Source organism: Melanostigma gelatinosum (genome assembly GCF_949748355.1).
Source record: "Melanostigma gelatinosum genome assembly, chromosome: 24".
Classification (NCBI taxonomy): Eukaryota; Metazoa; Chordata; class Actinopteri; order Perciformes; family Zoarcidae; genus Melanostigma; species Melanostigma gelatinosum.
This window is the reverse complement of record NC_136657.1, coordinates 3703640-3727848: the sequence shown is the minus strand read 5'-3', so window position 1 is coordinate 3727848 and position 24209 is coordinate 3703640. Positions and strand designations below refer to the sequence as shown.

Here is a 24209-nt window from a genome sequence, read left to right as displayed (position 1 = left end):
AGAATGTCATTCATGCTCTGTCCCTCCTCGTCTAAATGTTTTCTTATCATACCGCAAACTCCACGTCAAACCAAATCACTTCAGACATCCGGACAGCCAGTGGAAGCAAATCCAATTCATGTTGTGGCCGATCAAAACTCCACTCCGATTAAAGACGCGTCCGATGAGCGAGCGGCCCTCCATCACTATCTGAATGCACTCAGCTGTATCAGGGGGCAGATGATGAAGCTGGACGGAGGCGCTGCTCTGGCAGTAATTGGGTTTAGCTGTTTGGATGTATGAGGGGAACGGGGGACATATGGGCCCGTATGTATCCGGCCTCCGGCGAGATGAATAGCTTTAATAACCGGAGGGGACTTAAAAGGCCATTTCATAATTACCGCCTGCCTCTGCTGGATCGCGGCAGCTCAGGGGGTTGGCAGAGTACGGATGAACTGCACAGTGCACACATACCTGCATCGACTGCTACGCCTCCAACACGTTCGGCATGTTGGCGGGGTCGAGGGCTTTGTGGGTGAAATCAAAACCGGAGGATAATCAGATCGGATCCAAAAAGCATGTGGAGCCCAACAAACCCAAATGATGCTCCACCAGTTAATGAGCAGCAAATCACACCTGGTCGCCCATCGAGGCCGAACATGTCGACTGCGTGAAAAGAGCAGAATTGGCCGCGATTCCCTGAATCGGGTGGTGACTTTTAGCGCTGGCAAGAAGCCGGCTGGTTTTTAAAGTGAACGGCGGGGACTAATGGCCGGCACTGCTGGATGGATGAGCTCCCGGGGTGATGTAAGAAGGCAGCCTGCTGCCAGGGAGATTTTTTGACTCCGGGGGAGAAATATGAGGGGATGAGCGTTGGGATATTTATCCATTACTCTTCCTCACACAAAACATCCAGAGCGCTGCTGGTTCTGACTTGGTGGAGGGAGCTCAAGAGACTGGAGCACGTTCCATGTAATCGCATGAGGCTGGAACAGATACAGCCGCAGAGGATGGAGAGAGAGAGAGAGAGGCGAGCGAATGAATAGAAAAGGATCAGCCTGTTGAGAGAAAAGAGAATGAGCATGAAGAGAAGAATCGGATGGAGGAGAGACGGAGGGAGAGAAAAGAAGAAAGGGAGACGACGGTTTGGGATTGAGAGGATGCTAAAAATGGGGATGAGCCCAGCGATAAAGAGAATAATCAAGAGAGAAGCGACTGGGAAAGAAGGAGATTGGTGGCAAGGATGAAAGCGGAAATAGGAAGAAAAAAAAGAGAGAGAGAGAAAGTGACAGAGAAAAGGATGGAGCGAGAGGAGTGAAGCGCTCCTCACAGCAGCTCTAGCCAGAGAGAAAAAGGGTTTTAGCCAGATTAAAGAAGCCAGGCAGGCCTCTTAAGACCATCCGCCTAATGAAATATGTCAAAGCCCATAAAGAAACACTGAGGCCATTTAGGATGGGGGGGCAGGAAGCTAGGCGAATACACTGCGTCAGCAAAAATGAAAAACACGCAAAAGCCCCGTCAATACACATTAGCTAAGACGTCAAGGGGGGAAAAAAAAAGAAGAAGAAATGCTGCAGCAGAGAAATGGATCACTTTATATATCATGAAGGTTCTGGGTGCTGATCAGAAATGCCAGGAAAATCATATCATAAGGGGGAGGAGGAGGAGGAGGAGGAGGAGGAGGAGGAGGAGGAGGAGGAGGAAGCCACTTGTGTGAATGCTGAGTGTGGGGTATTTGAGGTCACCGGGGGTGCTCGGGCCATTTGTATTCCACCGGCAACAGGCTTAGTCATCTTGTTGCAGGTGGATTTAAGAGCTGTGTGTACGTGTGTACGTGTGTGTGTGTGTGTGTGTGTGTGTGTTCTGGCTGCAGCGCTGATGGATTCTGAAACTTATTTTGAAGCCCTAATTACAGATCGCTGTGAGCGCGAGGGACGCCTGATTGCCCCCTCTCTCTCACAGTGAATCCATTAATAAATTCATTTAATCAAATGTGTGTTTTGATATCATTAGATTGCTAATTCTGCGGCCTGTTTTATGATGTCTGACGAGCAGGGAATGACAATATGTAAAGGTTGGGGCTTTCCTGCTTGCATTTCTCTGGGTATTGATGTGAAATGAATGTGGGAAGGGGCTGCTCCTTCCAGCGTAAAGTGCTTCAATCCTTGGGAGTGAATTACATATAGTGTGTACCACCACTGGCTCTCAGTTAAAGCACTAACCAGACTTTTCTCAAATAAAACAAGGCGGGACCGAGGCAGAAGCCATTGCGGTGCTATATGGCTGCTGTCTGCTGGGTGAGGATTGAGCACCGAGCGCCTGCTGACCTGGACGGCTATAAAGCAGCGAGAGCTCCGACACTAAGTGCTTCACAACTCAGCTTTGTCAGCCGGGTGGAGCGGCGGGAGGGGGAGAGAACTATAAAGAAATGTTCGAGAAGAAGACGGAGAAAATGAGAATATTCCCGCAGAAGGTCAATTTCATATATTTCTTAACTGTTGCATTGTGGGAGGGGGAGGGAAACGTCAAACACTTACCATTCCTCTGCCCGACCAGGGATCTCACGTTGCTCTCATCCGCCACTATAACAAGCCAAAAAAAAGACGACAAACCACACAGTTAGCTCATATTATCACTCGCCACACACGCTGGAAGACGGAGCAGCTTTGTGCTGCTTTGTAATTGGTTTTAGTTGCATCTACTGGTGCTGGCACATGCTGTCAACGACTCAGAAGTATCACGGGACAGAGGAGGACGACACGGACTGAGAGAGGAAATGAAAAAGAAGCAGGGACATCAGAAGAACTGGTGATATTGTGCTTGTGGGAGAAAATGAGAAGGGATAGAGGTGAGACAATGAGAGACATAATAAAGGGGAGGAAAAGGGAAGAAAGACCAACCAACACCAGCCAATCGAACTAAACGGGACGGCGGTCGGCCGGAATATGGAAGGGAGGAAGATGACGGGCGATAGGAAAAAACAGCGAGAGCAAAAAAAAAAAGAAGAAAAAACCCAGCAGAGAAACATCTGTAGCAGCCGGGACAAAGACTCAGAAATGCCTTTCTTGTGCACATAAAAATAAAAAGTTTGGGAGGAGAAACTACTCCAGGCGACATGACCCTGGCGGATAATGAAAAGCTTCCTTTTCCTGTGGAGAGACAGACGTCTGCATGGCCAGCAGCCAAATCTGTCTCCTCGTTCCACAGCGGAGGGCTACAAATGTCTCTCAGCGTTTTATGTGTGTTCACAATGTAAGTGTATTCGTGTAAAAAAATAAAAAAAACCCCGCGGCGGCATGGCACTGCTGCATGTTGTTGAGAAACTCCTATATGTGGAAGTGAGGGGAGAAAGTGATGCATACATGTTTTGATCTCACAGATGAAAGCCTCAAGTCGTACTGTCATGAATAAGTTACCGATTAGTGTTTGATTTTTGTCACACATAGCGGGGTTGCTCTTCTTTGTGGTGCTTTCAGGTACAGCTATAGTGTCAGCGGCTCCGCTATTCAGCAGGATTTCCCGTGTGTGAGCTCTGAGTCAACAGACTATTTGCCAAAAGGCACGAAGGGTCAATAAAAGATGATCGCCTCTCTTCATGTCAAGTGGCGTTTAATAAAAGCCAACCTGCTCCGCGGCGCGCTGAAAGCTCGGCAACGTGTGGCCGTGAACTCCGACGTGTGGGAAACTCTCCGGCGGGGGAAAAAGAAAAACTAAACGGAAGCAATTGGCTGTTTGAATACAAAACGTGTGGAGAGGGTCGGCGTCTGAGGTCTCGTGTGTGATCGGATGTACACACACACACACAGGAGCTCTACTAACTACCTTGTTTCAGCTCTGAGCACTTTGGAGAGGGAAGGGATGAATAGAACCAGAGAGATAACACGGAAAAAAAAGAAAAACAGATTGAAATGGAGGAAGGCCAGAGATGGAGACAGGAGCCAGATAGCGGTGGGCATTGGAGTGGGTCCTCAGTAGGATGGAGCAGAGACGAGTGTGTGTTTGGGGGAGTGCGCGGCCGCGCGTGCAGACCACCCTTTGTCCGTAATGAAAGCCAATCAGCTTGGGTGGCAGCGGCGTGTGCTGCAGGAAGAAAGCCAATCCACCGAACCTAATGAACCGCGATTGGAAATCAGAGCGAGGCAGAGGAAGGGAAGAGAGATAGATGGAAGAGAGCGGGAGCAATGAACCCGGCGGCTTTTCCGTTGAGAAAGAAAGCGCTGAAGGGAGAATGGAGAGATAAACAACGGTGGAGGGAATGCTGGGAAGGAAGAAAAAAAATGGAGCTCATCCCAATGGTCAGGGATGACGGGAAGAATTGAAGAAAAGCATCAAGAAGTAGAAGGAAGATGAGAAGATCGGTGAGACGGAGAGAAAAACAGGAGAGGGGGGACAGGGGTCGGCCCGGGTTAATACGAGGAAATAAGCCCCTTTTGTTTTCCCCCTTCCACACCCACACACACACACACACACACACACACACAGCAAGCCGTGAGATTGGAAACCTTTCGTTGACGCATACACCGGGCGGCTTGTTTATCCAGTTCGTTGGAAAGCCCCCTGGGTTTATGAGTTCGGGAGGTCAGCTCCCCTCAGGCCGGGGGGATAATGGGAGAGGGCTACATATCACAACAGAGAGACGCGGCGATAAGATGGCATGCGATAGCTGTTTGTGGTGGTGTGTAGTCTGGCTGCATGATTAGACACGTATGTTTGCCTGGTTTGTGAAGGCTGAGACTAGAATGAAGCAGTGTGTGTGTGTGTGTGTGTGTGTACACGCACTCAGGTCCATGCTCTTGGACGCTCTGTTGCGAGGCACGTTGTCCTTGTCGTCTGCATAGAAAGTCGCCGCCGCCTTGCGGGGCTGCTTCTGCAACTCGCTGCAAAAAAAACAACAGCAACAAAAATGACCATCGATCAATCGATATCGACAACAAAAAACAACTCTTTTCGTGACTTGACGGTGGCATCACCCAAGCAAGAAATCGTTCAATTTCCTCCACTCCAGATGGCAAGACTCAGTAGAACAATAGCATGTGCTGTCTCTATTAAACTTACAGGGAAACAAGCTGATTGATGCCAGACTCTGACCACATGAGATATTGTACACACACACACACATTTTCAAACATACTCATTCAGAAGACTATTGGCAGAATCTTACTTTTGTGTGTGTGTGTGTGTGTGTGTGTGTGCAGCAGGATACTAGCAGAAGTATCGCAGCTCTTTCTAAGCCTTCGAACTTCTACAGAATTCACTCGATTATGCCACCGCCATAATTTCCTATTCATAATGCAAATAGGCTATTGCAATTAGACTGTACGGTCTAAATAATGCATATGAGCCTTGTAATATTCAGTGTAATGGCTCTTCTTTATCTCATAACACAGCGCCCCATATTAAGAGTGCCATTAGAATATAATAACTCTGGCCCTGCGTGGAGTGTAATAGAGTGCTGATGGTGCAGTGTAGTGGAGATTGTGTGTGTGTGTGTGTGTGTGTGTGTGTGTGTACCTGTGGCGTGGGAGGGTTAGCGGTAAGTCTCTATTCATTTCCTCCACAGCGTCGGGGGAGAAGCCTTTCTCAAACTCTTCATCGACGTTGCCGTGCCGACCGTGGCTGCCGTTGGCGGTCGCAGCGGGATACAGAGCTGAGGACACAATCAAATCAATCGATGTTGGAAAAAAACACTGATTTTGATGATTAGGGTGGAGTAAAAATCCAGAAAAGCATTTTTTACTCATTTCATTTCAAATACAGAGCATTTGTGTGCAAAATGACGAACTGTGCTGTCGGATGGATAGCTGACAGTCTCCAGCTCCCCGCATCCCAGGGGGTGAGGGAGCGGGAGATAAGGAATTTAAAACACTTTGTTCGTCTTTTTCTTTTTTTTTTTTTTACACGACAGCACGCATGCTGCGCAACACCCTCTATGCAAATCGAGCCCACTTAGAAGCCGTTTCATCAGCGTGATGATTCCAAGGTCAGAAGTTTTTGCACATGAAAAGCCAGCGTGGCGTTCGTCAAAAGGAAACACGGTTAATGACCCCCCCCCCCCCCCCCCCCTTTCTCCCGCTATCAATATGCAGGGGAGAGAGTGGAAAGAGATATAAAGACCGCGCTGGTGAGAGATGCGACAACCCTGTAATGTACTGCTATAAGATGCTTCGGGTAACAGATGACGGGAGCACACACACACACACACACACACACAAAGCCTAATGTTGACTACCAGACAGTTCACATGGACAGATACGCGTGCTCACCGCTCCCGGAGTTGCCGTACGCGTAGTCGTTGGTCGTCCCCGGGGTAGGACTTGTGCCGTTGGTGGTGGGCTCCCTGTTTAGAGGTCTGGAGGGTCCTGAGGGCCCCTGGTATGCATTGTGGCCCCATGGCTCCTGTCAACAAAGAGGGGGATGAAGAGAGACGATGAGAACGCGCATTAAAAGGGGCTCACATGCAAAAATTATGTGCCAAAGTTGTCGTTCATGAAAGATTGATGATGCTGCCTCACACATCAGAAGATTAAAGTCGTTTCTTTTATTACCCGGTAGGATTGGATTCACGTCCTTTTATTCCTTTAGTTTTTGGCAGATGAGCCAATGTTGCTCACTGCTGGCATGAACATGAGTAAATATTATATTTTGGCACACTTGCACAAAATATCAGCAAAATAGAAGCTGTCAAACAGGTAGAATTAAAAAAATCTCTCAAATGTCTGAGCAAAGAAAATAATACATAATCCCGACTTCTCTTGGGGATAGAGCAACCGCAGTTTAGTCCGACATGAGAAAAAAGGAGGATTTCACAATAACGTCGTCGCATCTTGTAACCGATCAATTATCATCCGGCTCAGATGGCGATGTGGGAGCAAAGCTTTCAGGAAACATGAGCCGATTTACAACAACCCGCTGAGGGTTTTCAATAGACGCGCGCGGCGTGGGTGATGAAGGAAATATCACAAAGTCGTCACGATGATCGTAATCGAGAGGGAAATTTGTCATCCAGTTGGACAGAAGAGTAACATGATTACAAGAAAGAATATGTATATATACATACATGTATGTATTGCCTTTGGCAGTGCTTTTGAAAAAACTGACTTAATGCTGTGCAACTGTGCAAAAAAGGTGACTCTCTTCATGTGCGCAGCTGGAGACGCAGTAATTAAGACAATCCTGAGCGCACTGACAGGCATATATCGAACAGCCCAGCACTACAAAGGACCCCCCACAGATGGAGATAGGGACTTCTAGGGCTGCCGGTGGAGGATGAAAGAAGCCTTGTTCTGGTCAAAGAGAAGGGAGCTGCAGCGCACAAACGCGCACAAACCCATACATTTATTTAAGGGGGACAAGAAGTATTCCTTAGAACAATGAAAAGGTGTTTCCAATATCATTGTCATACCAAAGCATCGGGTGGGATGTACGCACGGTGCCACGGAGTCCCTGGAGCATCATTAGCACCCGCCGTACATGTTAATGTGTCACCGCGCGGCCGCTGTCGATCACTTTGAGCTCGTGCGCGCGAGTCGAGTGGATCTGCGCACAAAAGGTCTGACAGCCCTTCTGCATGAGCCGGAGGCACTTATAGCACATCACAGCCATCCATATATCCATTCATCCATCCATATATCCATTCATCCATCCATATGTCCATCCATCCATCCATATATCCATTCAAGCCGAAGATAAAATGTGACCCGTGTGGCAGCGAGTTCGAAAAGAAAAAGCATCTCGTCTGTGAGAAGAAAGTCAAATCTATCGTGAAAAAAAAAAAAAAGGAATCTTTCTTTCAAGAACTTGATATGGGGCCGGCTGCTCGTGGTCTTTGGTGGTGGCTAATGATGGACAGATGTTAAGCTTTTCTTCCAAGAGAAACACAGAAACACACACCAAGCGGTATTGAAATGGAATACTAATCAGACGGCAGAGCGTGCATGGGAGCAGCACGTTTCCCGCACTAACTACGTTGAGCTCAACGCTAACATTAGCATGCTAACTGGATCTTATGATTTAAGATCAGATCAGCCAGACAGTGATGACGCTGAGGGGCTCAGGGAGCTCCGCTTTAGGGAGGTTTGTGAGGAGACTATGCAGATCCACTATGAACTTTGAACTTGCATTCATCTGCAGACTGTCGATTTACAACTGTGGTGTGTTTAAGTTAAAAGAACGCATCTTAATAGCTGGTTCCTGTGTGGAGTGAGTGACAAAGGAAGAAAGAAAAAGGCAGAAAAGACAAGAGATTGAGGCCAAAAGAGAGGGAACGGAGACCCAAAATGTCATTTAATAAACAGGGAGAAGGCAGCCAGTGAAAACCCAACAGAGAAAACAGATGGGCATGCAGGAGAGTTCAGATCAGCTTTATTCAACAGAGGAGAAACAGGTGAGACAGAAAAGCAGGAGTACATTCCCTGAAAACAAATGTGGAAATTAAAAAGGAAAAGTTGAAATAAAACACGATACAAATAGACAAAACAGGAAGGAGCAGATTAGGCCTCAACAGTCTGCAGACAACCAAGAGGGTTGAAGAGAAACTATGAAAAAATCACAACTAATTCTAGTGAATTAAGATCGATGCGACGGAAAGGAGGCTGTGCACAGTGAAGGATTTAGTACTGCGTTGGGTTTATGAATAACGTCATAAAAAAGAGAGCTGAAAGTTCATACAGTGACCGTCAGTGGTGTTGGCAAAGGGGGAAAGCTTTCAACCAGATGAATGTGCGTCCACGCCATCAATCACTAGAAAACGTACTGGATTTACACATTAAGGAGCTGGTTGCAAAAAGGGAGGAAGTGACATTTTCCTTATGATTCCATTCAAAAATATTACATCGTAGGAAGCATCCGTAACTTTACAGAGATTTAAATAGTTTAGATTGAGTGCGTCGGTCTGCGGACGCGCGTGTGTTTCGGTTGGGGCTGCGGGTGTGCACCCTGCTGTGTGTGGGTGGCTCTCCGTACATCTGCCCGGCCATCGCCCTGATGTTCTCGGTGTACGTGTTGCGGCTGCGTGCGTGCCCGGACCTGCGGCCCTGGGCGTCGGCGTTATCGGGCGCGTCTGCGGGCGTTATCGGGCGCGTCTGCCGGCGTTCGGGCGAGTCTGCGGGCGTTCGGCCGCGCGCGGATCCGTGATCGTACCTTTCCATGTTTGAGTTTCCCTCTGCGTGTCTGTCGAAGCTGCTCAGTGTCTGACTGTGAGAGACGAACTCGTACCTCGAAGCTGGTTTGTGCGCGTACCCCCCTTCATCATCGCTGTACTCAATATCCCTTTGTGCGAGGCCGAACGTGTAACCCGTGTAACCGCTCGGCCGCTCCCTTTGATTACAACCGTAGGAGTATCTGGTGTGCGTCCCCCCCGGCCTCTGCTCGTCACGCTGCCGGTGGCTGTGAGGCAGCGGCTCCGACGCTCGCCTCCTCAGCGCCGGGATGAGCGAGGAGGAGCGGCGAGGCGGAGGCGGCTCATCCTGGTGATGGCGGCGGGCGTCACTCGCTCGTACCTGATTGCTGGAGGCCGCGTAGTTGTTCGGTTGATGGGTGGCGGACCCGTTTGTCGCCGTGTTCGGTGCTGGGTTGCCACTGTCAATCTGTAGAAAAAAAAAAGGAAGTTGGAGCAAACTGGCGGGTGTTCAGCGAAGAACTGGGCTGCGGTCTCTTTCATGTTTACTGACACGCATGTGCATGTAGGTCAGCTGCTCCCAGTATGTAGAGCAGAGCATCTTCGCTAAGCAAAGCGTCCCTAAATGTTTCACATAACCAAATTCATCCAAACTCCGGGAGTCTGAACAGTCTGACGTGTTGCCCCACATCCAGCAAACCCTCAAGAGGAACCAACAGACAGGAAGTAGATGACAGGAGAGGTACCACTCTGTGGTTTTAAGGGAATTTAAAGGTTTTAAATGTATTGACATCACATTTTTTTTTTAACATCGAACAAAAGTATGACACTGTGCTTCACTTTAAATATTGAAGTTCTAGGTATTATGATAACATGAACCAGATATACTTCTATTCTCTCAACTGACTCACTGATGTTAACCTCTCTGCCTTCTGCAAGTACCTGTCTGGACATCCGGAGCACTACGAGCTGGATGGCTCCCCTGGTGTTCCCCTCGTACGACATGGAGTGCCTCAGAGTCTCCATGGCAGCGTGGTTGGAGTGTCCCAGCAGCGACTCGCCGTTTACCGCGATCATCTGGTCATTGACGCTCAACCGGCCGTCCTGTTGGGACACGGAGAGCTCATCAGCGTTTTCAATTCTGCTGACCTAATAGGCCTGCAGTTGATGTTGTGAGGTTTTTCAAAATAAAAGGCGGAGGAACTTCTTGTTTGTTCATGTCACTTGTGCTAATGTTTCATCATAAAGTTTTCAGAGAGGAGAAGAGAAATGTGTGCGAGAGAGAGAGAGAGGGAAGAAGGGGGAAGGCAAGAAAATTGTAGAGTTAGCAATCTACTGAGAGCGGGAGAGCTGTGATAAATACATAGAGCAGCTAATGGAATGGCCTCCGTGGGCACTAAATCACTTCTAAGTGTTTTAAATAGCAGCCTCTCATAGAGAGGCAACACAGAATAGTGCCCTGGAGGGAGAGGGGGAGGGAAGGAGGGAGGGAGGAAGGGGGGATCAAATGAGGAAAGCAATGCAGAGGGCAATATCTAAAAAGAAAAGAAAAAAGAAAGAAGAACAATAAAGATGAGGACACTTGGAGACACACTAAAGACTCTCTTTAAGTCATGATCGGTCCATTATGGTCAGCACTGCCCTTTGACCCCCATCTCATTAACAAGGCACCGTCAGGGCTGATGCAGACTGGGATGGCCACACACACACACACACACACACACACACACACACACACACACACACACACACACACACACACACACACACACACACACACACACACACACACACACACACACACACACACACACACACACACACACACACACACACAATGGGGTGTCATCAAGAATTGATGTTTGTGCCAAAACCAGCGGGTGTCTGATATTCCCTATTAATATCTTCACTCGTCCAAGTTAGCAGCTGCATGTCATTTTAAATTTGTTTTCTTGAGCATAATCTTTGATACGCTCGTATGACAGGATCGGGGGTGAAGTCAAAGAAGATTCTTTTTGGGGGGGGGGGGGGGTTGTAATTGAGGCCCCGGGCCCCCGATGGCAGCCAGATCTATTTAATGGAAATAGGTTAGATCTGTCCTCATCTCCTCCCTGTTGTGTCCTGCTGTGTGATGCTGTGTGTTTTGACTCGGGGGACGCCCGGGTCCCCTCCTCTGTACCGGCCCCGTAGCTGCTTTTCATTAGCATGCGTCGACATCCAGACGCCCTCGTGTGTTGTGTTCCCGCTGAGTGTCTCCACTTTTCAATTTTCTCTTATTCCGCCTCTGTTCCATCTCTCTATTGTCCGTCCCCCCCCCGTCCCTTTTCTCTCGCTCGCTCACCCGCTGTCTCCCTTTCAATAGGTTTCCCTCTCTCTCTCTCCCTCGCTGCTGTCCGTCTCTCTCCTCCTGCACGTCGTTCTTCCTCTTATGTGGTATCTCGTCCCAGAAACCTGTTTCGCAGCCAGCCGGGAGATCTTGCTGAGCGTTATCCGTGTCGGCAGCTGTCGGAAAAACTACTTCTGAAGGCACTTCGGGGAGCCGTGGTCAGGCCGCACTGATCCCAGACCAGCCGTTTATCTACAACGTCGCACTCGTCGACGTGCGCTGCAGATCTGGGAGCAGTGACGAGGAGTTGTGATATGTGGAGGGGGGGGGGGCAGATATTGAGGCCAAGTGGATGAATCTTCAAAGTGCTGAAACGGGATGTTTCTTTTCCTGACGCACTCCCAACTTGAAGTGAGTGCCGAGTGATAAAGATAAGGCGGCTGCAGCGCTGACGTGACCACTTGTGGGGTCAATGAGGGTCAAAGGTGGAGGGGGGGGGGGGGGGGCGCTCTGGCCTCGGAGAAAGACAGGAAATGAGATAGAAGGGGCGAGAAGCGCAAAAAAGGAAGATGAGGTGAGAGGAAACAACATCACAAAGAACCCAGGAGTGAGACGTTTCACTGCGGTGGTATTTCTTTTCTTAAAGGACATGCTTTAGATTTGTGCACATTGTCGATTTCCATGTCTTTTTTTATTGACAATAAAGCAGATGCACATAAATTAAAGTGCTGTATGAATACTGTGAAGGTGTCAAACTGCTCCCCTCTACCTTGTAAGCGGCCCCTCCGTGGATGATGGACTTGATGAAGATGCCCAGGTCCTCCCCGGTCTCTCTGGACTTGTTGCCCTTCAGGCTGACTCCCAGGCCGGCCGACCCCGATTCGTTGAGGGGGATCTCGTACATCAGCTGCTCCCTGCCGTTCTCCAGCACCAGACTGCCGTCATCCTCCCCTTTCTGAGAGACAGGAATAAAAAACAACAAGCATTGAAGACTTTCTACCCAAAACTTCAGATCTCTCCTCTGTTCGTAGACACACCTAACAGCTACTTTACATAATAAGGGCTGCGTATGATCTCTGAGGATTGAGGTAAGAGCACCATATCTAATGCACTGACTGACTACACCACGCTGATTATTAAGAAAAAGGAGGGAGAAGGAAAGAGAAGAGAGACGGATTAACGAGTCAGATGGAAGAAGAAGGCTGCGGGGAGGAACAGGAAGCGGAAGAGAGGAGCAGGTGTTGAGCACTGGAAAGAGAGGTGAAGGTGTAGCGAGGAAAAGAAGAAAGCTACTGTAGAGAGGTTATTCCATTTGGAGATGAAAGGCGCAGGCAGAGAGCGAGCCATTTCTAAAGGAAACATAATAACCTTTTCATACCTCCTCCTGGAGCAGTGGGGGAGGAAAGGAGCAAGAGGGGGGGAAAGGATGGAGGCGCAGAGGAGCATTTAAAAGGAATAACCCATCCCTGAGGTATACCCGCTTCCTCACGCTTTACATTTCATCCTAATCTCTCAATCTTACTGTACGGCTCTCTCTCTCTCTCTCAATGTGAGGAGAACGAAACAAAAATGGGGGGGAGAGAGCGACAAAAGGCAACAAGAGAGAGAAAAATGAAAATGTCTGTCATTTGAGGAAAATGGAGAGCAGGAAAGACGAGCCAGGTTCAGTCACCCGGGGAAAAGAGGGCCCGCGGAGGGAGGGGAGTCGCCTCGACAACACTTTCATCCAAAAAGCCAGATTTTCTGTTGAAAGAGGACGGATGGAAGGTTACGGTGTTTGTCTTTTTCTCCTCTGGGTGAGACTGAAAGCAGCTCAGAGGTTCATTCAGGTCAGGAAGTTCAATAAACGCTCTTAAAAAAAAGTCTCACTCATGAAAGCGGGGGGAAAAAAATGTCAAAGTGGATTTGGGAGGAATATGCAGATCCGTGAACGGCAGCCCTTCCGGTTGTCACGGCTTTAAAGATCTGAGTGCTCTCGCAGGGATTGCAGGAGCCTTACATCAGGCCCCTCAGGAACCTGTGCTCACGCTTCCTCTGGAGGTCCAATATTTACCAGATTACTTTCTAAACGACAACCGGCGGCTCCTGATGGGGGAAGACGTTTTTGAAGCGCCGGCCCCTCCCCCCCCCCCCCCCCCCCCCCGCCCCCCCCCCGCCAAAGGGTTCGTCAAATGTGTCCTCCGCTGTGGTTTTTCGCTCTCGACCTCAAATCCTACTGGTGTCGGCGCTGCTCGGCTTCGTCGAGGTGCTGAATTAAAAGACAGATGCCGGATGTCCATTGTGTTTCACACAGTTAGCGCGACTGCTAATCGCCTCCTATTCAGATCCTTGATATGACGACAAGCTGCGGCAAGCGAAACAACGAGTCCTTCAAGCGTCCCGGAATCTATTTTCTGTTTCAGTGCAACGCAAGGCTCTCAGTCGGGGCTTATTGTTAATCAACAAGGCGTTTCAGAGCGCTGTTACTCAAAACCGGAGGAATTACAAAGACGATCCACTGCTTCCTGCGACACTTGAGAGGACTCAGGTGGCAACCTGGGAGGTTTTTTTAAATACCTCTGTGATCGACGCGAAGGGCGGGGAGCACAGCTTTTATCTCTATTGTCATTGTTCTTTCTTTCCCTATTCACCTTGGTTGTATGTCACATCTCAGAAAATACAGTGAAGCCGCGACTGAAAGTGTTTATTTATTGTATCTGATTGTGATCCATTTACCCAACCAAGTGGATCTCAGTGGTGGTCCAAAAAGCACTCCCACCCTCTCTAGTGTCCCCTCTAATGCCCTTCCCTTGGGGGCAGGTTGCGTCTCCAGGGTGGCTGAGACCCCTTGGCTCCGCTCTGCGACCCCCACAATTAGCCCTCAGCCATGGCTCTTTAAGCTTTTAGCCAGGAGGGAGACCACCCTCTTCAACACCCAAATGAGGAGACAAAAGGGAGCTTTTTTTCTTACCCCAGGGTGTGTGTGGGAGGGGTGGGGGTGGGGGGGGATACACCGCGATTACACACAGAGCCTTTTGTCGCTGAGGATTTTGAAATGGGGGGTTTTCAAAGCGGTGGGATTAGCGGTGAGAGAGACATTCAATTAAGATGAGATCTCCCCGAGCTCGGCGGCGACGACGGAGCTGCCAATTAATCGCCTTAATGTCTGCCTCCTGTCTGTCTAATGTCTGTTACACCTTTACCTCACAATGGAGAGAAAGGGAAAGTTAAATGACTGAGGGATAATTCTGGTGAGTTTTCTTTTAGGGGGAGGGGGGGGGCAGGGATAGTGAAAAGGAAAGACTCTAAAACAGACAGAAAGAGAGAGAGGTGGCGAGGGATCGACGAGAGGGGACAAGCTGCCTGACGACCCCCCCTCCTTCCTGTGAGCTGGCCTAGGCTTGCTGGCAACAGAGGGGTCAACCATGTGCAGAGCGACCCCTCCATCCTGTCCTTGACGAGGACACACACACACACACACACACACACGTATATAAGAACACGGTCCTCCTATTTGTATCCTAATGAAGAGCCTAATTCACCAATATTCCTTGGACTGAAGGAGACATGAATACCCGCCCTGTTGAAACAAATCACTCAGCGGTTCAGCCGGTTCCTCTTGTTAAGTCCTGAGTTAACGAGTGCGCATGACGCAGTTAGTTCTAGAGGAACGGAAGACGTGTAACAGTTGTTCGTGGATAAGTGTTAAAGTCGTCTGAAACATGTACAGTTGTCGCTGGTCTTATTGAATGAACACCTCTAAAGGTCCACTTTGCTCGTACAAGGCGGATAAAAAGAGATTCTATGAATGCTGGAGCAGAGAGCATGCATGCATGCATCAAACTGGCATGCATTTATTCCTTATCCTCCAGACTATTTATTGATTGAAAAATGAATTGCAACGACTTTGGCCTCGGCTGTACTTTGTGTTCAGTGCTAATTAGCGAATGCTAGCAGGCTAACACGCTAAACGCTCACCATGTTCGTGTCGTAATTGTGAGCATGTCGCCTCGCAGACTTCCTTTCTTCGGTTGGTTTTTCCCTTCAAGCCTTTAAGCGACTGATCTCATAAAAACCTTTGGACCGGTTCTTTCAATTAAAAAACGAATGAGCCGCGGGACTTGGCACACCTGTCCGTCTCAACGGTCAACGCGTTTTTATTTGACAGTTTCCGGTTGAGTCAGACGTTGGGTTATCCAGCTAATACAGAGCTGTTAAACATGTTTACGGGTTTTTCAGGCTGCAGACAGTAACGAGGTATAAACATGTATGTTGTACTAATTAAACTAGACGGGCATTTGCAGAGAAGCTGGACAGATGAGACACAGCAGAGGCTCTTCCAGGATTAAACCCACGGAGCAGAAGCAGGGGGGGGTCTTTGCTCCCGCACTGCAGAGCACATCCCAACAGGTAAATAAGCCCTGATTACTGATCATATCATTACAATGTGTCATAAATGCCCCCAGATATACTTCTCTTTAATTAAAATAAGCCAAACAAACGCTTTCAGCTGGAAAGAATGTTCCAAAATGAAACCATGATATATGCAATAGGCTGGTAAGTTTCAGCCAATTCATCTCAGCAGCTCCTTAAAAGTGCAACCGCGATAATGAACTGCTGATTTGCATCCGATTATATTTGGGGGGTTTTTTTGTAATAAATATGACCGGAATAATGTGGACGCGTATAAAAAAAAAGGCGGCTTCTACGAGATATCGCTCGAAAACATTCTAAATATTCATGAGCACCCACACTAAGTCAGACGCGCACGCGGACACGCAGACGGACGCCTACGCACAAGCGGGTTTCTGTACCACAGGCGAAGCAGATGGCCGCGTCGGCCGAGCGCGCCGCCGCCGTCGGTGCGTCTCTTTTGAGGGCCGCTCTTTGCTGGAGCGCCACACACGGTGCATTCCCGCGACAACCAAAGAGTTGAGCAATTAAAACCTGCAAGGGAGCAAACAAATCTGGATTTTGCAGTAAGGTGTAGATTTTGGAAAGGTGGGGATGTGTGGTTTTTTTTGGGGGGGGTTTGCAGTTGCACAGCTCTCGCATGTTTGCTCGTTTGGCTACTTATTTCAGTTATTCTTTTTTAATAAATCTGCAAATATTTCTACATTTCTGTTTTTTTCTGTCAAGATGGGGTGCTGAGTGTACATTGATGAGAAATAAAATGAACTTTTTTGATTTTAGCAAATGGCTGCTATGAAACAAAGAGTGAAAAATTTAAAGGGGTCTGAATACTTTCCGTACCCACTGTATATGTGTGTGTGTGTGTGTGTGTGTGTGTGTGTGTGTGTGTGTGTGTGTGTGTGTGTGTGTGTGTGTGTGTGCTTAGGGGACATCAAACGGTCTTGAGGTAGAGGACTGTGCTGGAGATAAGGGCCAGATCTCACGGGGCACCGACAGCTTCAACAGCTTCGACAGAGACAGGCGTGAAGGCTCTCTCTCATTGCCGTCCCCCCACCCCCCCCTCTCTTTAAGTCTCTAATGCCCAAATACAAGCAAGTGTTAGATGAAGACTGTAGAGGCTCATCAAAGTGCACTTGTTATGCCAAGACTGCTGGGCCATTAATGAGGGCAAACTATTTTTGGAAGCAGTAACGTGGCTGTTTAAAGATCGTGTGATGTGTTCGCCTGTGTGTGTGTGAGAGGTTTTTTTTATCAAGGTGTTTAGGAGTTTGTGTGCACAAGCGTGTGTGCAGCCTCGCTCGGTGTGAATATGCATCAGTCAGTACAAAGCCCTGCGCGTCTTTCTCAGAGCTCTTTGAAGCAGCGGAGGGGGAATAATCAGAATAACCGCCGAGGACAGAGGGGAGAGGACAGAGGGGAGAGGACAGAGGGGAGAGGACAGAGGGGAGAGGATAGAGGGGAGAGGACAGAGGGGAGAGGACAGAGGGGAGAGGACAGAGGGGAGAGGACAGAGGGGAGAGGATAGAGGGGAGAGGACAGAGGGGAGAGGACAGAGGGGAGAGGACAGAGGGGAGAGGACAGAGGGGAGAGGATAGAGGGGAGAGGACAGAGGGGAGAGGGGAGAGGACAGAGGGGAGAGGACAGAGGGGAGAGGACAGAGGGGAGAGGATAGAGGGGAGAGGACAGAGGGGAGAGGACAGAGGGGAGAGGGGAGAGGATAGAGGCGCGCAGGGCAAAAAAATAACATTATTTACTGCGAGCGGGTGACTTTCAAGGGGGGGGGCAGCTGGCTGTGTGTGCGTGTTTAAAAAGTGTGTGTTTATCCAGTGAGGCACGGTCAACGCAACCTCTGACCCCCATCCGCCACTGCAGGTAAACGGTCACTCAACACCCGCGGACTATGCCTGCGCATGTTTCCTTCGGGGGGGGGGGGGGGGGGGGGGGGGCGTCGTGGCTTGTGTGTGTGACTTCCTATGGCATCGCTGTGTCAACAAAACCAGAGTGGGACAGGAAGGCTGGAGTGTGCTGTGCGTGTGTTTACGGGCAGAAAAGGAAGAAAAAAGGTGAGCTCCTTTGGGAGAGGAAAAAGGAAAAAAAAGATGAAGAGGAGGAGACGGAAAAAGAGCGCAGAAGCGAAGACCACCACGGAAGACAAACAATCAGCAGAAATGACCAAAGAAGAAGAGACGTGGAGACACTGTGAGGACGCTGTGTTGTTTGAACTCTCTTACCAGCTCCTGCGGCAGGAAGACGTCCTCCTGCCGTGCCACCACCACACACACACTCTCTCCCTGCCGGGTGCTGCGCAGCATGGCCACCAGCTCCTCCTGGCTACGGCCCGCCATGTCCACTCCGTTCACCTGCGCGCACACACACACAACGAGAAAACACACACACAGTGGTTACTCGGTTTAACCAGCAGGTGAGCCACGCGGCTCAACGCCGATGTTCCTGTTGCTGCTGACTGTTGGTTTGGTCTTCGGCGGGAGGCCAACGGGCCCCGAGGTCAAAGCTCACCTCCAGGATGCGGTCACCCGGCTGCAGGCGGCCATCTTTAACTGCTGCACCGCGCGGCAGGATGCTCTTCACCAGGATCGGTCCCGGCCCGTGGACCGCGAAGTCCCGGGTTACCACGGTGAAGCCCAGACCCTCTTTGCCTGCGGGGGGGGGGGGGGGGGGAGACATCAATCCCTCCTGGGCCAGACTTCAATTTATACATTTCATTACTTTTAATTTAATTTTCCTTCACGTCCCCCTGCTCTGTTACTTTCCCCTCTCTCCTCTCCTGGCTTAAGCATCTTCCTCCACATTAACTACTGTTTAAGTGGCTGTTTTCCTCTGGGGGGTTGTTGCCCAGCTCAGCCTCCGAGCCACCGGGAGAAGGCTTCTCTCCTCGACGGATTAGACAGTCTCTGCCTTTAATTTCACGTGTGAGCAGGCCGAACGGTAGCTGATGATGGGAGGTAGAGGGAGACGGTGGGGGAGGAGGGAGGACAGGCAGAGAGGAGAGAGGAGGAGAGAGGAGAGCGAGAGAGAGAGAGAAGAACCTGGGAGATATTATTCCCTTCTCCAGCTTCCCTCCCTGGGGATGAGACATGATTCCCACAAAGATTTTCCTTGTGGGTGTGAGCCTGCATTTATCTGTGTGTATACATTTACAAGTGTGTGTGTATTTCTGAGGCCACACACGCACACACACACACACGCATGAGCCATCAACCCGCAGCCCCTCCACCCTCTCTCCATTTTTCACGGCCTCACAAGCCCCAAGCCATGAGTGAAATGTGCCACGCTCCGTGTGTGTGTGTGTGTGTGTGTGTGTGTGAGAGAGTGTGTGTGTGCAGGCAGAGCAAAGCCGGCGTGGCATACTAAAGGCGGTGAGTGATGCTATCTGTGCACCAAGCTAAGCCTCTGCCTGCCCTACATGAGCGCACCTAAACCTCACCGCCTGTCAATCACGGAGACAAAGAGCCTGTTGACAAGGGAGAGGGTGTTAGAAACCCCATAATATCCTCAGCTCTGATCTTGCATCAGCTGAAAGGGATGGAGGGAGACAGGGGGAGGGAGGGGAGGGGGGGGAGGCAATACTGACAAAAGAAGGATGGAGGGAAAAGGTGAAGAAAATGGGAGGGATGAAAAGGTGCGGGGGAGAGAAAGAAGCTAACAATAAAACAGCGGTGAATAGATCTTTGAGCCGGAGAGTGTGGAGCCCAATTTCTTCCGTCCTTTCATCTGGATCTCTTCTCGCCTTTCTCCGGGCACCTGTAGCAAGTGTGTGCGCGGCCCAATTACAGCGACCCTTTTCAATGGCCCGCAACACGACAGGTTGCTAGAACAGAGCCCATTCACGGCCCCACAAACCTATTCCAGTGCTATCGACACGTTTTACGGGGATGATAGATAAGGCAGCAGGGACGCCGGGCTGAGTCGGTCTGGGTTCAAACCAAAAAGTGAAACATTCGAACAGTATGTAAGAAAAAAGAAAAATATCTTTACAATGGAAGCTTTATATGGGACCATTTCTTTCCCTGAAGTCAAACTTTTCTGCACATTTACCTTTCTTCAGGGCAATTTTCATCTTCTTGCCGCCCTTTCTGCCGGCAAGGCTGGTCAGGCCAGGAACAGGGCTCCGATCGGCCAGGGGGCTTTGGCTCCTGGGTGTCGGGGAGGAGCTCGCCCCCCCGGCCGGAGACGTGGGAGAGACTCTCTCCAGCGAGCCGCGCCCAGGCTGGAGCTCCGGCGACGGTGTGTTCGCCGCAAATGTCTCCGGCGTCTTGGCCCGCTCGTCGGGTCGCCTCACCTCGAGTTTGGCGTTGGCGTCTTGTCTGTGTTCCGGGTCGGTTTTGGCGCGGGGCGCCATCGGACTCCTCGCCTTCGCGTCGGACTCTTTGCCGTCGGCGGTGAAGAGCTGACCGATCAGTCTCTTCTCGTAGCGCGGCTTGTTGCCCGGGGGGAGGACCTCCAGGCGCACGGAGGAGGAGGAGGAGGAGGTCATGGCCTGGCGGAACACTTCTTGTGAGCTATGGATGGAAAAGGAAAAAAGAAATCGGGAACGCAGAGACACCGGCACTCTTTTGTGAGAAGAGATGTGGAAAGACAGAGAATTTGATTGGTTGATGGCTGTGCTGCCGATCTTACTGCACGAAGGTCTTGTCCTCGAGGGGCGTGTCGTTGATTTGCACGATGCACTCGTCCTGTTGGAAGATATTCTCCCTCGCGGCGCGGCTGTTTTTCTCGATGCCTTTAATGTTCAGGCCCAGGGTCCTTAACACACACACACACACACGGTGAATATGAATTCATGGAGGTAAACACACATATGATTACATGCCAACGTTTGTGCATTTCTGAGTCAACATTGCCATCTGTCATTCCTTATGAATGTCTGATTGATTACAAGTGGATGTGGTGTGGGAGGAGAGTGTGTATTTGCATCCGTGTGTGTGTGTGTGTGTGTGTGTGTGTGTGTGTGTGTGTGTGTGTGTGTGTGTGTGCTTACCGTCCACTGAGAGAGGAGCAGTACGGGATCACGTGGATACCCAGGGGTCCCCAGTCAGCTGGAAACTCCACCACTTTCGTCAGGGTGCTGTCAACCAAACACACACACACGGACATCTTGAAAGACATATTGACGGCGAGGATGTACATGCATGTGATCATGACAACACTGCGCGCACACATACACACACACACACACACACTCCGAGCCTTTCAATGAGCAAGCTCTTCAAAATAAAAGTGTTTTCCTACGGGCTACACAGATGAGCTTACTGCCAAACATCAGAGGAACATGGGTGGGTGCTCGGGACGCAGGTGGCAACTTCAGCCTTTATCTACCCGCGCTCTCAAGCGCCCGAGCAGGTCGGCGGACAAAAGAAAAGACAGCGGGAGATAAAAGAGGAAGACGGATGGAGGAGCATGATGGAGATGAAACAGAATGTCTCTAATAATCCCGGCGGAGCCCCGAACCGGGGCTTTTAACGGCAGATAAACGAGGCTTTTGATAGCGGACGGCTAAGAGAGGGGACCTGCATGATGGGAGCATGAAGGAAGATCACAGGAGACGGGGGGGGGGGGGGGGGGGGGGGATTATACTTTGTTTTGAAGTTAGAGAAATCATGTTCTCGGTCGTATTTGCTGTTTTTGCTGATGGTGTTTGTTTGCTTATGGAGGCCATACAGAGGGACGTGTTTCATAACAGCAAGTTCCCGGGAGTGCTTTTAATGATCTGTATGTTTCGGCGAGGAGATGTGGGAATATCGGAACACTGACTGGTTCTGCGAGAAGGTTTCGGGGAACGGTCCAAGAGGAGCGATCTCAGGCGGGGGTCCGAGAACAAAAAGGTAAAGTTTCCCCGCGTAGCTTTGAAAACGAAGTGTCTGCGTGATATAAGAAAAGAAAAAGAGAGCAAGGGTGAGAAGAAAAGGCTGAAAAGTTCAAGGTTTGTGTGCTTCTTACGCCCAAGGACTCGCCGGGATCATTATAAAACACACTCCTCCGTCACCCCTGCTCTCGCTAACCTCTGCCACGGTCACACACACACACACACACACACACCAATTTGCATTCTTATTGCTGCATCTATTGCGTGCTCACAGACACCATCAGTCAAATTCCTCCAAATTGAATTCACAGATACACACACATGCATTCGATTTACATATATTGGGAGAACGCAGTTACATCTGAATTACACATGTGCACAAGCCAGGAATCTGCACACACACACACGTTGTTGTGATGGTAAACAATCAAAGCAGGACAGCGTAGACACGCGCAGGTACAAAGCCGGTCCTGAGCGATGTACATGTATTCGCACACTTAACTTGGCCTCAGCCCATTTACATTCATATAAAAACAAACAAGCTCATCAGAGGCAGCCGTAGCTTGTTAGCGCCGCGCTCTGATATGCAGAATAGCTCCGCTCAACCATTTTAGCATCCCGCTGACACAAACACAAACACAGTCGTTCCGTTGGGGAGAGGGAGAGAGGGGGGGAGAGACAGTGGGATGGATGAAAAGAGCAACGAGGAGGGAGACAGATGGAGCTCCCACTCCTGGTTGACTTCCTCCACATCAACGGAGGCCGGGGCCGCCTAACAAACTCGCAGGGGCCCGGGGACTCGCTGAAAGTGTGCCCCTCGCTCGCTGACCGCGGCTCCTTCAGCCATCTGTTTACCGCCGCAAACCCCTCGGTGGGAGCCGTGTCCCGCCGCTGTCGGGGCACCGCTGCACCGTAAGAATGCAGAAGAATCGCCATCTGTCACTGCGGACGAGTCTGTTCCCTGAGACTCGGGGGTCCATTGATTTAAAAGAACAATCTTCTCATCGGGAAATCCCTCGGCGAGATTATTTTCTACTTCTGTCACGGGCTCGCTGGTTCGAGAGACGGGGCGAAGGGGTTGTTGATGGAGGAGTGAGAGGGAGAAATGAAGATAAAACTCTGCATCATGTCAGAGGTGCCCAAAAACAGAAGGCGAAGGTTGGTGAGATGTTAACCAACGTACACAGTGTGCACAAATCCAATCATGCCACGAACTGTTCTCCCCTCAAAGGGATCAAAGGTCAACACCCTGGATGTCAATTAAATTACAACAGTTTCATAAACAATAATTGAGAGGGCCAGATATGACTGCAACAGGGAATTCTCTACAACTTCTTCCCCAACTTCAAGAGAGGGATGTTTGTCATGTAAATGTCGCCTTTGGGTGGATCCCCGGGACACTACACGCAAGGACGGGTAACAACCAAACATTACATCTCAATTATGCTCACAATGAATGGGATGTAGACGGACCAATCACGCGCGAGCATCACTCAAAGAGTGGGCGGGAAACAGCAACATATTAAATCAACAGTGAAAATCACACATTAATGTCCGTAACCTCGTCTCCAATAAAAACTGAATTGTGGGTTGTATTTACATCTTTTTGACTGACACACACACACACACACACACACACACACACACACACACACACACACACACACACACACACACACACACACACACACACACACACACACACACACACACACACACACACACACACACACACACACACACACACACACACACACACACGTGTTTAATCCAGTCACAATGTCAGGCTGTCAAACAAAGACTGGAGCGTTAATCCGGCTACAGTGTGATCCGTAAACACACACACACACACACTTCTTACCTATAGTTCGCTTTGCTCATCTTTGCGGGGGGGTCGTCTGTGTGCAGCCGGTCCAGAGCTCCTTTCAGCACATGGTTGATTTCCTGTTAAAAAAAAACCCACAAAAACCATTCAGTCAACATGATAACAGCTACAGTGACAAATTAAGAGTGTCTACATCTACACACACACAGTAAACAAACAGTAGCCGGTCTGCGGATACGAGGAGGCCCGTCTCCAATTAGCAAAACAATCTCACGCCGCCATCAATCACCTTTGCAGACGGCGAAGAGAGAGCGACCGATCGGACGGCGAGCTCCCGACCACGCGCCGCTGTCCTTCCTTCCCTCTACATATATGTATTTCTACCAGTCTACCTCTCCCTCCCCCCCTCCCTCCATCCCTCCCTCCATCCCTGCCCTGTGTCAGGCAAGGCTCTATTTTTAAGACAGCAAAAATCAACAACCCCGGGGCATACGAGTTAAACAAAAAAGGGAAGAGAGAGAGAGAGAGAGATGTCGGAGGAAAGGAGGAAGACGTCAAACTGTTGCGAGACGCTCGGACTCACTCGACGAGTGGGAGAGAGACATTGCCCCAAATCGTTAAAGACAAGAGGGGCGCAATTAGGTCCTTCTGCCTTGTCAATTTCATTGTGTCACCAGTGCTCCCGCCCACCAACCCGCTTCTTAGCAACCCCCCTCCCCACCACCACACCCAACTCCCCGACGGACCC

General features: G+C 49.9%; 1 protein-coding gene across 1 annotated transcript in view; it reads right to left on the bottom strand.

The window, feature by feature from the left end:
• The window catches only part of pard3ba (par-3 family cell polarity regulator beta a), a gene marked incomplete at its 5' end in the record, with an annotated part of 95212 nt that overhangs the window by 41847 nt on the left and 29156 nt on the right, over window positions 1-24209 (bottom strand). The window contains 13 exons of the mRNA XM_079296265.1: window positions 2517-2561; window positions 4759-4856; window positions 5491-5626; window positions 6243-6375; window positions 9477-9563; window positions 10037-10198; window positions 12190-12375; window positions 18044-18172; window positions 18330-18469; window positions 19869-20332; window positions 20451-20576; window positions 20812-20898; window positions 23498-23580. Of these exons, the coding sequence (XP_079152391.1) occupies window positions 2517-2561; window positions 4759-4856; window positions 5491-5626; window positions 6243-6375; window positions 9477-9563; window positions 10037-10198; window positions 12190-12375; window positions 18044-18172; window positions 18330-18469; window positions 19869-20332; window positions 20451-20576; window positions 20812-20898; window positions 23498-23580 (1876 nt within the window). The remainder of the gene's footprint in view (window positions 1-2516; window positions 2562-4758; window positions 4857-5490; window positions 5627-6242; window positions 6376-9476; window positions 9564-10036; window positions 10199-12189; window positions 12376-18043; window positions 18173-18329; window positions 18470-19868; window positions 20333-20450; window positions 20577-20811; window positions 20899-23497; window positions 23581-24209) is intronic.